General features: G+C 32.8%; 1 protein-coding gene across 1 annotated transcript in view; it reads right to left on the bottom strand.

Moving 5' to 3' along the window:
* Positions 1 to 15,560, bottom strand: part of KDM4C (lysine demethylase 4C) — a 258,197-nt gene that overhangs the window by 216,966 nt on the left and 25,671 nt on the right. Inside the window, 2 exon segments of the mRNA XM_083883663.1 lie at positions 4,476 to 4,525; positions 12,533 to 12,726. Of these exon segments, the coding sequence (XP_083739789.1) occupies positions 4,476 to 4,525; positions 12,533 to 12,726 (244 nt within the window).

Below are 15,560 nucleotides of genomic sequence, written 5' to 3'. Positions count from 1 at the left end.
ATTAGGAGGCTAAGTTTGCATAATAACCATCACAAAGTAACAATGGCAATTTGTATGCTATACAAAGCAGAGTACAAAAGGCGCCAAGAGGCTTTTAAGTGGTATAAAATACAAGTGTAGGTATGCCCAGATGACCGTGTTCAAGCCTTAAGTTTACTATCCCACAAGTAGGAATCTTCTAACTTGACTTACTCTTTTTCTGAAGAAAGTTCAATTCTTCAACTGCTAAAGTTTTCAAGATCCTTAGGAGTTATGCAAGATCTACTTCAAGTCTCATTTCAACAACTATTTTAATTTGCTTTCATACATAACAGGTAATGACTTCTGCATAAAATGAATCAATTAATACTATCCACCATACAAAGCTTTGTACAACAACCACACATACTTACAATATATTAAACTTTAGTTTCTTCTTTAACATAATCGAACATCACAGATCATCTCCTTTCTAGAACAGTTTCTGCACTCAAACAATTAAAAGGTCTTCAAAATCCTTCAATCTGCCATTTCTCATTTGCCACTCTGCCTCTATTCTCTTTATTTTCTAACCCATTTTGTAAAACAAAAAAATCCTTTAAGAATACCATGGTGTTACAGATTAACATAACAACACGTATAAAAATTGCAGTTAACAGCTCACTTGAGATTTTTATTACATTTATGTCTACATAAAATTGAAAAAAAAATCTACATAAATGAGAAAGCAGCTGAAGGGCAAAATCAAACTGCTGTCTTTATTAGATGCAAGTCTAACGTCTTTCAGACAAAGCATTTGTAGGCACCACAGTCAATCAAGATTTCAATGGAAAGCAAAAATGAAAGCGTTCATGCACAAAAAGGCATGTGTTGTAATTGTGATGTGCAGACAAGATAATGGAAAATATTCTAACCTTCCTTTAATTTTATATATCAACTGCTGCCTTGACTTAGACAACCTGTCACATTTAATGTATTATTTTATTATTTTAATTATTTAGGAACATTCAATTAATTCACTAGGCATCTGGTCATCAGAGCTAACCTTCCTGAATAAACTACTTTCTTTTTCCTTCAAATGTTGCACTCATGCAAAAGTATTTTCACTACAAATGGTATTAAGTACAAAGCTCTCATTTACACTGTGCTTTATTAATGTTTTCTTTTAAGTCACTTGCAGCTGTGCAACTTACTTTATACTTTCATCTTTCTAAGACACCTTATGTGAAACAGGCTGTATTTTAGAAGGCACCAGTTGCAAAGTAGATCATCACAGCATGGAAACAATAAGAAATAGTAATTTTCAGGGATTTTTGGGGGGTTTTTTAATTTTTATTATTAAAAAATTATTACTAATTTTAAAATTATTTTTATTGTTCATCATTGTAGCATTATCTTCCACATTCCATTCTCAGCTATTAGCTGGACCAAAAATATCATGGAAACAATCTACTCACAGAAAAATATCCCAGACTACATTAAACTCAAATGCTAAAAACTTAGTTTCACAGACAACACTCTTCAACATTTCCTAACTCATCTATCTTATATTGCTGCTACAATAATAATCTCTGGATGAGTACCCAGTTTTCCTACAGATATCCAGTTTCATTCAGTAAATGTAATTGAATAAACACTATTTGACATTTAATCATCTCTGTTCAGTGTCTGATTCTATGCTTTATTTGCTATTTGCTATTCAAAACATAGTACTGATGATCATAAAGCATGATTCATCAAGGAAGTTTTCCATTCACTCCACGGTTCACTTACGCTAACATAAAATCAAGAGCAGCAGTGGACAATTTACTTCTGCGCAGATGTGTCCAGTTCTGACAAGCACTCGGACATCAAGACACTGTTCCTACAGTGTATCCTATCAGTTTCTGAAAAACAGTGGCCTTGGAAATTTCCATTTCTCCAATGCTTAATGTCCCATTTCTACTACTGTATTAAGCTATCATCAGCAATAAGAGGGTTGTGGACCTTCAGGGCAGTTTTCTGACATAATACTTTTTTTTTCATGTAGCAAAACATGTATCTCCAAAAGTTACCTACTTCCTGAATTTGTACAGGTTGCTCCAATATTTACAGAAATCAAGGTATTTCAAGGAAAGAAAGGGGTTTTTTGGTCTACAACAAATAATGCTATGCCTCAATACCACTTCATTTTTAGAAATGAGTGAACAAGTGTTGCTTCAACTGCCCATCCTTTTCTCTCACTCTGAAAATAAAGAAAAACTCAATGCATACTTACTACAGCACATTTAAACTTGAATAGTTTTAAAAAGCTATTATCAAGCAATATGAAATCTACAATAAATGCCAGAGCAGCCAAAAAACATCATGTGCAAAGCCTTTCTACCCAAAGATCTTGCTTCCATCAAATGTCCCAACCATGAAGAGAAAGGCATTTTTATATACAGCATGAAAAATTGGCTTCCTCTGACTAATCTAGTAGCAAATAGTTGCTGCTCCAAGACTTTGAAAGCCAGGGACAAACTCCTGTGCTCCTCTAATATAGTTCTGTGCCACTGTGCTCCAATCTCCCTCAGAATCCATTAAAATTTTAGAATCCACCAAGGAGAGTAAGGAATGCATACTGTGAAATAAACCATCTCCTTAGACTTACTTTAAACCTGACAAGACACTTGTTTTGGAGTCTCTACGTATACTGCAGGACTCCATGAACAATAACTTTTTGGTCACTTTGCCCATGTGAGTCATCACAACCCTTTACCATACCCCCTTCCCTTTATTTACACTCCTTCTCACTGAAAAGTTACTAGCAATTATGAAAAGAAAAACGCTTTTTTTTCGACAATCCTAGTGTCCCTCCCTGAAACTTCCAATTCTCTACTTCTTTTATTCATTTATCATTTCTTGTAAAACTAAATTACTGAATCATCCTAAGTCAGTGTCCATTGCCCAGCATACAAGTTCCAATTAGTTTACCACTGAAAACCAAATGAAGTGTATAGAGTTCTATAGTTTGCATTGGGAAGAGAAACTGGAAAGCAACAAAAATGAGTGATAACTTTTCCAAATGAAACTGTGACAAAATTCAGGAATAGGAAATGTAATTATTCAGGCTGAAATCTGTTTTCCTGAGACATGCTTTTAAGATAGTCTTTACTTTCACATCTTTAACTACAATAGTTTTATAATAGCTCAGAAAAAGAGTCATGCACCCATATACTAAGGATAAAAGATTGATATAAAAACAAAATGTATGCAAATTTTCAGAATTTTGTTCTGATACATGAGATCTAATTATGAACTTTCAATAGCATTCCTTTCTTCTAATTCTATTTCATTAAGCACTCTAATCCATAATTCTTTTAACAGTTATTAGCAAGCTATAAAACATGGGCTGCCAGGCCAAGAAATATCCCTAATTATTCCCAGGTTCATAATTTGCAGTCTTAATTGAGAAACAAAAGTACAGGTGCAGTATCACTGAAAAGAAAACAAATTACTGAGAGAGAATCTTTCTACTAGTGATTTTTTTCTAGACTAGTGATTTTTATCCCTTAGACCTCTGTTGCCCTGAATTTTCTTGGTTTTGAGTCTTTGAACCTTTACAGCAAGGTTCTCACGCAGCTTCATGAAAACAATGTATATTTTTAGAATTTACCTGTGTGTTTACATAAGTTATCTTCTGGGAGGAGAAACATGATTGATGGTGATGTTGACCAACGAAGTCCACAAGGTGGCAACCTCTCTAGCCAATCTCACTGGCTTTTGTACAAAGTGTATATAACTTGTTGGAGTCAGAAAATAAAGACAGCTTTCTCTGTCTGACCTACTGCTGCCTGCTTGTCCTCTGTGTATCATGAAATTGCAACAGACCTCAACCTTAGAACCATATCTCTGCTTCTTCTCCCAAACATTTCTGCCACCTCTAAATGGTAAAAGCCAGTACATGCTTTAGGTAAAGTGAATCTACATGCCTGTTCAATAGTCAGCAAACTGCTAACAAATAAGACTTAGTGTTTCTACACTTTGTCTTCTCACCCCTTCACAGGGGCAATAAGCAGGACTGCATCCTCTACCCCAAACATCAGCTTTCATGAAACTTTAGGAGACTCAGACTCATCTGTCTTCAATATTTCTACCTCTGTATCAAATTTGGGTAAGAAATTTCAAAAAGTTGATGAAGAAAAGCAGCTCGGACAAGAAAGAGCAAGGGCACCAAGGAGACAAAGATACCAGCAATGAAAATCTAATGACCAAGAAAATACTAAGTCTCATTTTCCTAAATTTCAACAACATAAAAATGCCAGTGCAAAATAAAGTTCTAAGAGAAGCCAAAGAAAACCAAAACAAAGAACCACTTTAATTCTTAAGAATTCCTCAGGGCCATAATACTGTAGACACATAAAAGTCACACAACATTAAGTAATAGAACAGTAGGTGAGTCAAGAACATTGTTTTTCACTTTCCTCAGAGGTTGTCCTTCAAACACCATACATATGAAATACTGGAAATCCTACCTTGAGCTAGTCTTTCAAGCCGTTTCCCATGCTCTGGAGGAACAGCATACCTAAAATTCACATAAAGAAAAGGATGAAATGCTTAAAGAAATAATTACAAGATAATGACTAAAAGTCATCATTCATGTATGATAAATATCTATCAATACAGAAGCCAAAAAGATTAAAGACTGAAAAATTACACAGAAAAAAAATACACCAACATCTAAGGAAAAAATACAGACATTGGGTTTTGGGGGGGGGCAGGGGTTTGAGAAAAAAATTTAGCTTATTTCTAGTTTAAACATTAAATTATGTAGTTCCAAAATGTTACATTCACTATTTAAAGTCACGCTGACAATATTTGATATTATTAGATCACCACAATTAAAAAAGAAACATATACTTTATTTTTCCAAATGAAATTTTAAAATGTAAAGTAAATCTAATGTATACAAGTTTAATTTCTTTGAATTTTAGTATGCTTCACAAGACACAAGGGTTCAACAGAAAAATATGAGCATTAAACATCTTTATTTTTCCCTACAGCAAAAGCTGTGTAATCAAAGGGTTACTTGCCCTTGTAGAATCATTACAATTAGAGTTTTAAATTAAAGAAATAAGACTTTAATTTACAGAAATGTACATATCTTAGAATCCCACTGTTCTCACAATAATCTATTTTTTAAAAAATCCATATGCTATCTGCAACAATTCAGCAAAGAGTACAAAAGAACATATTATTTTTAATGCTTACTGCAGCCAAAAAATAGAAAACTATTGAAAGGTTGTTTCATTTCTGCTTCTCTTTGTTACTAACATATTTCCTGCATTTCATGGACTTACTGTATGTTTTAATTAGGATGTATTATTTACTTTAACTGCTTTAATATGTGATATAATAGGCTTTTCTTTTTTCAGTTTAATGTTGCAATAACACTGGATTGATTCTTCTCTATTAAAAAAATATGGTACAGAAAAAAAAAGCATAATTAGCTGTACAAGATAGTCGAAATCCACACTGTTAAACTAAGTAAACATGGAGGCTTTTACTACACTATGAACACATTTTTTTCATCAGCCTTGAAAACTCACTCAGAAAAACAAACAATAACCATCCACCTACCTCAAGTTGTTATTTGCGCACACACACTAAATTTTACAATTTTACTCTATCACAACTGAAACACCTGCATAGAAGGAAGACCACTACGGAAGTCAGTGCTCTGTAAGCAAAACGCATGCATACTGACAACCCACTCCAAATGGCATTAAACAGAGACTTTCAGCTTACTAAGTTCAGTGTTTGCAGTTTTAATCTCAATTTTGCTGTCTCACAAAATCACACTTTGTTTTTCTCCACGTGTACTTTCAAAGTGTTTGTGACTGTTTTTCACTCCATATTACACAAACATCAGTGTATCCATATCAATCTAATCTGTATGTTTGCCATCCTTCACACTCCATCAGAGAAAAATACTATGTATAGCACTATATACTGTACTGTATGTCTTTAAATACACAACCTCCTAAAGCAAAACATGAACAGATACTGTTAATGTCTAACAAAAAACCTCAAAATTAGATACTGTACTTTGCTTTGACTCTTAATTGAACTGGTGTTCCTCCTAGAATGTTTCTCCTTCAAAAGTACACATTATACAATTTAGTAATAATATGGAGCCACGTGCTTCCATTTGTACACATAAACTTGTCAATATTACAAAAATACAAAAGTCAACTGAGCTCTCAGTAAGACTTCTGGAAAGACAATGCATGATTTAACTGGACTACAGCTATTTATTTAGCTAACCTAAAATTACAAAGCAATACAATATATTAAATGCAAGGTGGTGTTTTTCATCATAGTCTTCACTTGGGTTGTATGGTAACACCTCCTACTCAATCCTTTACTTCCCTCTGTTGCAATTGCTTGTTCCTCACAGCTAAGACAAGAACAAAGGAAAGGAGGCAGACAGCCCTTGGTACTATGACACATTAGGAGGCCAAAAGTAACTCTTGAGAATAGCTCAGACTTGATTCTTAACACAATTTATTAAAAAACTGTGCTTAGCACATGTGCACCTGCCTTTCATGGTGAATGACACGAATCTCACTGGATTCTTGGTCTACTCTACATTAAACAAAAAGCTCCCAAATTCAAATGACCTAGTCAGAGAAAAAAAAGCATTCACTCTTAATCTCAACAGCCATCTTATATGAGAATTTGAACAGTTAAAAGCTCTTAGAAAAATATCTTCATCTTGTGTCCAACTTTCTTTCAGCCACATTATCAAACCACCACTAACATTGTTTGACTTCTCATACAATAAGGTCAAGTCCAGCCACCCCGAAGGCAAATGTAATGGTAAATCACTAAGAGGCAAAAAGACTGTTTCTTGGATAAAAAGCAAATAAGGACACAAAAAGTTTAGAAAAGACAAAAAGGGAAACAATGATGCTAACTAGATGTTAATTTTATTAGTTCACGAAGATGTCTTTAGTAAAGTACGAAGAGTCACCATTCCCTGATGGTCATACTACAAGGACAGAAAAAATACAGTAGTTATATTTATCTAGTATTGTTCAAAAACATCTTCTGAAATATGTCTTAATTCAGCAAATCAAGGGTACTGGCAACAAGATAACTACAAATAAATAATAAATATTAAATTTACATCATTAACTTGTTATTCATTTTTATATATATGTTTTCAAGAATAATGCTTCTATACTGTTCTTCAGTTGCATCAAAACCAATGTTGTTGCTTTACTGTGCAAAAACTGCTCAGCCAACCAAGATGATCATCTGGCCAGCAGCCTCTTTTATCCATCCAGTCATTCTCATGTCAGTGACCAGAAATGGAATGTGAAATAATTCGAGTTCTATTGTTCCAAAGTCAGGAAGTATGCACAATATGCACAGATAATGGTTAACAGTATTAATTGCAAACAAATTTAATGTGATGCTGAATACTTAACCAAGCTATTTCTCTAAACCCCATATTATATATAAACAAGGTAAAAACAGTGATGATTTTTTCCTGCAGATTGTTATTTCAAAAATTCAAAAGCTGCAAACCTATAAAATGTTTTAAGTAAACATCATCAGCTTTTTTCAAAATAAACTATATTCATTGGTTTTATAATTGGCAACAGACAACTTGCAACATTCACATTATATCAAAATAATGCTACCTAACTCTAGGCACTGAGCTCAGAATCATGTGACCCTTCTATCAACAACTGGTTTACTCTATTATCACCTATCTATTTAGGTGATTCATATTTATTATATATAAACCTGATACATACCGTTTTAAAATATAAGCACATTTAAATTTCAGAAAAAGTTAATACTTCCTAATTAAGATTTTGTTTTGAGATGGGAAATTTGAAAGTCTATTGCCACCTAAAAATGTTCCTATTCAATCTAAATATTTTTTAAGAAACAAAATCCTCTTCCACAAGGGAAAAACAAAACAAATAAACAATTAAAACTTCTCCTTTTCTTCTAATCCCTGAGCAAAGTTTTTCCATTTTGTGAAGAATATTGAAACTAGCAAATGATTGCTGTTTCAAGCACAATAACCCATTTGAGCTGCTGACAATCCTATTTGATTACAGGCACCTTTTTGCAACCAGAATCCCTATTTGAGTCATCTCTGTGACTCATAATATTTCTAATTTTCATGACAGTTTTCAGCAAGACATCTGACTAATCCTCATGAAAGCTTTTACTTTATTCCCATTTCTGCCAGAAAGGTTTGACTCCTCTCTAGTTTTCTGTGGCTATTCTGTTTCCTAGACATAGAACATAGCTAGGAAACATGTCTGTGCCATCAGTGGTAGGCACAACTTTTGCAAAGGTACCAAGACTCTTCCACTCATGCTGACTAGGCATCACCTGGCCTAGTTTTTGTCACCTGATCACACTGAAAGTTCTAGTAATCCTTCCTCAGAAGGCCCTGTAGGGATGTAGCTGACCCTCTCTAAATCCATTTACTTACTGCCATATTTGTTCTTATATCATACAGTGTTAGCATCAGTCTGAGTATGTGTTTCCTTCTTCACCTTTTTTGTCTACAATTTTGTCTAAAACTAATAGCAGAATGCTATCTATTGTTATCCTAACATATTCATAACCCCACTACTATTTCCCCTGCTACTGGGATTCAAAATCTGGAAGTCTTCACATGGAATGTCTCAAAGACTTCCACAACTCCTGCTGTCTATAACCATGTATCTTTCCTGATTTTTCCACATTATAAAGCAAGATGAAAAGGTGTTGGTAAACGTTCTACACTGGCAGATCCATAAAAACAGATTCTAGTCATGCCAATCACGAGGTAAGAGTAATGTTAATAAATTTTAGGCAACCTAGAGATCAGATTTCTTGCCATCTGAATATATCCACTCAAATAATGAAGAGAATTCCTGAACCTAAATCCCTGCTTTATTTTCATTGTCACACTAGATTTATTTCCTCTTACAATCTAAATAAACTGTCAGGTCCAGTCTCACTCTCCTAATCCATCTAATTACGGCTAAGCATTCTCTCTTTAACAATCTGGTCTCTTTTTCTTGATATGGCCACAATAATGGAAACATCTCCTCTTTCTGTAGTACTCATTCCTGTTTACTTTATGACTGACCAATCCTGCAAGGCATTTTGTGATTTATGAAAGACATTACTGACCAGGAAAGATTTTTAACATAATGTATTGTCTCTTGTCATTTTCAGTCTTCAGAAAAGCTAGGAAGCAAAGACCAGCTGGAATGTCACAGAAAACATACAAATTGATACGTAAATTATTGTTTGTATCATATTGCAAGTTTTCACTGTGCCCCTTTCAAGAGAAAATATAAACCTAGTTCTTTGTGCAGAAAATAATTCAGGCCTTCACCATCAGATATAAAAGGTGACAAAAATGAGCACAATATTTTAAAATACTACTTTCTAAAGCAGAATAATATATCCTCTACATATCTTTTCTCCTTTAAAACAAAATTGAAAAAAAATTGTCCTATTATTATGATATTTGAAATATTCACAGTGCCATGAAAATAATTACTTTCTGCCTGCTAAAGAAATATTTCCTTATATTCATTATTATTATTATTCAATTAGATTTGTAACATCTCAACACTTAAAAAGATTCAACACTACTGTTGTTCATGAGTCAGTTAATCAGAACAAAGAGCAAGCCTTGCTTTCAGATACTTAACAAACCCAGAACTATTTTCAAAAATGTGTCTTATTCAGAATTTTTTTAATTTATAAACTTAAAATGTAAATTAAAGCATTATCCATATTTTACCTAAGGATATAATACATATATTAATAGTATAGTATTTCTACTAGTAACAAAAATGGTCTGTGTTAAGCATTAATTTTCAAGAGCACTTTAACAGTTTAATATGACTGAATTCCTCAAATTATTACACAAAACAAAATTAAATTATTCTAAGACCTATACCCCTGAAACAATAATTACAATAGAAGAAAATATTTAACAACAAATGTCGGAGTGAAGAAATTTTTAATATTAGTCAGCGGTTTATAAATACCATTACAAAGTACATCAATATCAAGTGATAACTGAATTAATAAGCCACACTATCAATCACACCAATGGTTTGTCTTGCTCATAAGACTTTCCCTAAGAAACTGAGATGTAAAATAAGGCACCATCTTCAAGGTACCTTTCCCTTCAGAATGCAAAGAGAAAACTGGAGTAAAAATTCTTGCCAATAGCAAATAATTTTAAGTCCCTTTCCAGAAAATCTTTCCCCACCTTACACCTCAATCTCTTCTGCTCTTATATTATTCTATTTCAAAGCTTTTAAGTTTAAGTTCCTTCTCTTTCAAAATATTTCTTCTTTAGCATATTTTTGCAAGGTAAAGAAAAATAAAAAAAATCATGTGTGTATTTACATCACACATATCATGTGTTACACAAATAAATACATAAATATCTAAACAGCTGTAATCCTGATTTTGTAAGTTTTCAGACACACCTTCCCCCATGTTCCATATGAGGCAGTCAGTGAAGGAATAGGTATACATAATATAGAAATATAGACTTCTCTGCATAACTCTTGAAGTAGAAGTATGAAGTATAAGAAGAAATGCAAGTTAACCTATGCCTCAAAACTGCAGAAAGCTTCAAATTCTACAAAGACTGCTACAGCAGTTAGACTCAGCTGCTATCCACAAGTTCCAATTGCGGTTCTCAGATGTAAATGGCTGTCCTTTCACAATTCAGAGAAAATACGCAGCATGTTAGCTCTCCAAAAGACCAATGTGTCTGTCTTGAAAAACCACGTGTACAACCAGTAAAATCCAAGAACATGTATTACTACTATATACGTCAAGTTATTTGGTTTCACTAAGGATTGTTAAATCAGTTGAACTGAAGAGCAGAGAAGATCTATACCATCTGCATCATAAGATTCAGCTCCTGCCCCACTTTCTCTAAGAAAATATTACACTAATATCACATTAACACATGACACATTTTACTGATAAATGAACTTTGCAAAAATGACTGCAGCACTGCTCCAGTAAAAGGCATATCTGTAACATCAAATAAATCTTTAGCTGTCTTTCATTCAACTTTTTTATAATGCTGCATTTCTTTACTCTATTGGCCAATGTGGTACAGAAAATGAATTTGTATCTACCACTATTTCTTCAAAATATGAAGAGGTCAGTGTTTAATGATTTTGAAAGCATAAACACGTACCAGTAAACTTGAAAAGCATTTATCCTGGTATCAATTCATACCTTCTTCAAAAATACTTAAAGAAGCTTTCCTAGCTTCTTCTCATTGTATCTAAGGACTTCAGAGTTTAAGTTCTCTACTGTTTGGAATTTCACAATATGCCGTGAGTTTTTCTTCAAGTATCACTTTTTAAATTCCTAAGAGGCAAAAGCAACTTTATGCAATCATCGTACTACCTACAATTGTCCTATCATCTTGGAACATTCTGGAATCACCTATCTGTACATCCTTTTTTTTTTTTAATATATTGATGTTACGGTTAACAAGACTTTCTGTATGTTTAATTCTATCAAAGAAGCAATCTACATACCTATGTATATAATTTATCAATTTCAAACAGAGACCTGCTTTACTACAATAGGAATTCACCTCTGCCTTAACTCAAGAGATCCATTACATAAGCAAAGCAGGTAAAAATAAAGCAGTGATGTAAGAGTGAACATCTGGCCAATTTACCACGCTCACAGTATAAACACGATAGGATTTGAATTTTGTATGGGTATTAAAAAATCAGTCATGTTTTATGGAATTACAAACTATACATTTTCTGTCCGAGTTTGGATGACTAGAATCTGCAGGAATTGAACTATGCATACTTATTTTTTACATATCTTTCTAATGATTTTACACCCTCTTCACAGCTATTCTGAAAAAACAAAGACTTTATGAATAAAGGGAATATATTTGTCTTATATACTTGGGATACATGCATATACAATGTATCACAACTTATGTGTTAAGGCTGTTTAACCAAAAATCTAAGATTACAGAGAAAGGACAGTACAAGTTTCATATGCAGGAACAATCTTCAGCTCTGAATCTTAATTTGTATTGATCCAGCTGAGTTTACAGTACAAGATATGATTCTGATTCAAAAAAGCAATTAAATGGATGTTAAATACAAAACACAGTAGTTAGTTCCAAAAAGAAACAGAACCAAAGAAACTGATTTCAAAGAGCTCTTTCAGAAATTCCTCAAACAGTCTTGGGGTTCCCAACCCATTAAGCTTCTCATATTGTATCTGTCAAATATTTTTCTGTTGAACTCAAAGTCTTATGTACTTATCTGTCTTTCCTTTTAAAATAAAAGAATACGTAAGTGTGATTTTATAGCATTCTAAGCTTGAAGAAACCCCTCACTGAATTACTATCTTAGGTTTTTTGTACAGTTTACCATTGTGAAGCAATCAGAACCCATCTGTTTGGTTTAGACAGCTGAAATAAACATAAATCATCTTTACCAAAAAAAAAAAAAACAAAAAAAAAACAAAAAAAAAACAACAAACTTGCCATGACTTCGGCTCCCCAAAATGGAGATAATTAATACTGTAGAGATCCATGTCTTCAGTGTGCCACGCAAATGTTGTTTTCCACATACCAAAATAAAGATATGGTGTATTTACACCCTCAATAGAAATTCCACACTCTTCTCCTACAACATCCAATATTGTATTAAGATGGGCAATATTCCATTCCTCAATACCCTGAAAAAAATAAATAAAAATATTACTAAGCTTATAAAGCAATATAGTTTTATATAACAGTTCCAATCAAAAGATACACACTTGATGAAGCCTTTCAAAAAAACAGCCTGTCCATACATATTTGTAAGCACTTTAGAAGACAGATGAAGTTACTTGAACAAAAATTCTCTTGACCTTAATAAGTATTAAATCAGGTTATAAGTCTGAGATGTTCAAAGCAGAGAACATAACAAGTTCTTATCCAGTTTACAATTTTGTATCACATCTAACATGGACCAAAACACAATACACCATACTACGTACAAAAAGGTACACAAAATACAGAAATAATAACTGCAGACAAAACCTTCAATGAGTTTATAGCTGGAAGCCACTAAGTTTCACGGGACATATCTATGCTTTTTTACTATTTACAAAGTAATACCAAATAATATGAAAAAATGGCTTAAAAATAATTTTACAGGCATAAATTTACCATTTCTCTGGAAAGTATAAAAACTAAAATGATTACTTCAATTCTGATGTATTTCTAATCATAATGATGTAATGCATAAGAAATGTACCACAGAATAAATGTATTGATTTCAGGGGATTTAAGCTGTTTCCTTATGTTATTGCCCATAAAATTTGTATATTAAAAGTCATTCAGAAAGCAATACATGTAGTTTTTGTTGCACTTCAGATTCAACTGCAAAATGCAATTCTAATTTCAGGTAATACAGCATGTAAGAGACAGTATAACCAAGATCAAAGCTACAAAATTGAAGAGAAAAATTAGACTTCATTATAACAGCAATTATTAGCACCTCCAGGGAAGACATTAGCTTGTGCTCAAGCAGTCAGAAAACGAAGAAATATAATCAAAACTACTAAAAACTCAATTGAGACAAGTTTTATTGGGAAGATAGCCTCTAAGCGCACTCTTAACCATAAGCTCCTCTGCTCAACACCCACCACTGAACCTACAGTTCTGGTAATCTTACTGGGGCATGAACTGATGGCAGACTGCAGCCCTGATGCAGCGGATCAAGACTAAGCATGATGATATTTAATTCTTGGACAGCTGGAGTAGTAAGAATACAAGTTAAAACAAGAAGTAATGAAAATTTAATACTGTCAGTTTCCATTTGTTTTTTGAGATTTTTATGTCAAGTATGTTATTTATGAAGCAGCTAAAATTGATAGAAAAGAAGATAACATCTGTATGAAGTTCAGACTTCTCATTGAACAAGCACTTCTAACCACCTGCTTTGGCTACTTCACTTATTAGGAAATAATAAGTTATTTGGAATTTTACAAATGGGTAAAGGGTGGTTATAGAATGTTTTCGTTTCAGACACCATTTTTTCTTCTTTTAAAATGGAAGCCTTGGGTTTGATGCATTTGTGAAACACAAAGGCACATGAAATTTAAAAAGTTTAAAAAAAATTTAAATCCTAGTAAGAGAAAAAACACCAATCTGAACTCAAAAGAGTAGATGCTGGTAAAATTTGCACCTTTCAAATATAAAATGCGGCAGCAGCAAGTTAATAAAGCTGTAAAATAAAACATTTTGAAGCAATAATTTTTAGGTAGTAAGTCCTCATTAATTTAATTTACAAATTTTATTTCTTAAAATCACATGAAATTTATCTCTGTTTACAAATTGTGCAGATCATTTCGTGCAATGATTCAACCACAGATACATATACAAGATTAGAAGAAAACAAGAAATACTTGTAAAAACCAACTTTAATCCAGACAGTCACTCTGACAGTAGCCAAACAATACTGCAGCAATTTGCAGGTTGAAGAAACTTGAAGGTTTCTTCAGGCAGAACACGTGTTATCTTTATATTTAACAATATTCCATGGGCTTTTTTACCCATTACTTGTCCCACCGCAACCTTTCACCCATGTAAGCTTCTAGCAACCCTAACATCCTGAAATCTTAGTCTTCTACTAAGAATTAAAGAATAGCTAAGAGAATATTCTTTTCAACAGCACATCTCATCGTTGCACACTCTGTTAAGTTGTATCACAACTAGTCACCAAGCAAACTGCTAGTGATTTGTCCTCAAACAAAAGCAATTTCTATCCTTTCTAGGAGATCAATCCTAAAACAAATAATTTGCTTCTAAGTACCAAACATACCAAATAAACAATCCACAACTTGTACACTCAAGATAGATGAGCTACTTCCTTTTCCTAAAGACTATTTTGGACAAGTATTCTTAGCTCAAAAGGAAATGTTCACTGCTACTGGCCAAAACACTAAAATCACATTGATTCATTTCAACTCCTCCTAGATTCCTTAGACTTAAAAAAATAAGTCAGTTTCATATTTATGCCCAGGCTGCTACAAGTCATTATTAAAAATTATTATTAAATATGTTAGTTTACCTCACAGATTTTAACACTTAAAAACATTAAATGATTGTATGATTTTAAAGTAAAATATTCTCATTTTTACAGTAGTTGTATAATTGGTTTTAGATGTAACAATTGCAAAGCACACTAAAAAGATCCCAGCAGTAGAAATGCATTTTAATAGGTCAATACCTAGCCATACTTTTCAAGTTTTAAGTATATTTTTGCAGGTTATGCTATATTTAGTAGCAATTGTTAGAGCAGCAGTACATGTATTACTTGAACTTAACATCTATCTGGTAGTTTCTTACAAATACAAATACATCTAAACATCATGATCTGTTCAATACTAGGAAAATACAAAGTATTTTTTCTCCTCAGAGTATCACAATACTATGAGATATCATAATAATTTCAAAAGAATATGTCAAGACACTATTTCTAATTTATCCATATTTCTGATGGTAAATTCTTTAAGCAATACCT

The sequence above is a fragment of the Zosterops lateralis genome (assembly GCF_965231275.1).
Source record: "Zosterops lateralis genome assembly, chromosome: Z".
NCBI classification, from domain to species: domain Eukaryota; kingdom Metazoa; phylum Chordata; class Aves; order Passeriformes; family Zosteropidae; genus Zosterops; species Zosterops lateralis.
The sequence above is the reverse complement of the archived record's forward strand: the minus strand, read 5'-3'. Positions and strand labels throughout refer to the sequence as shown.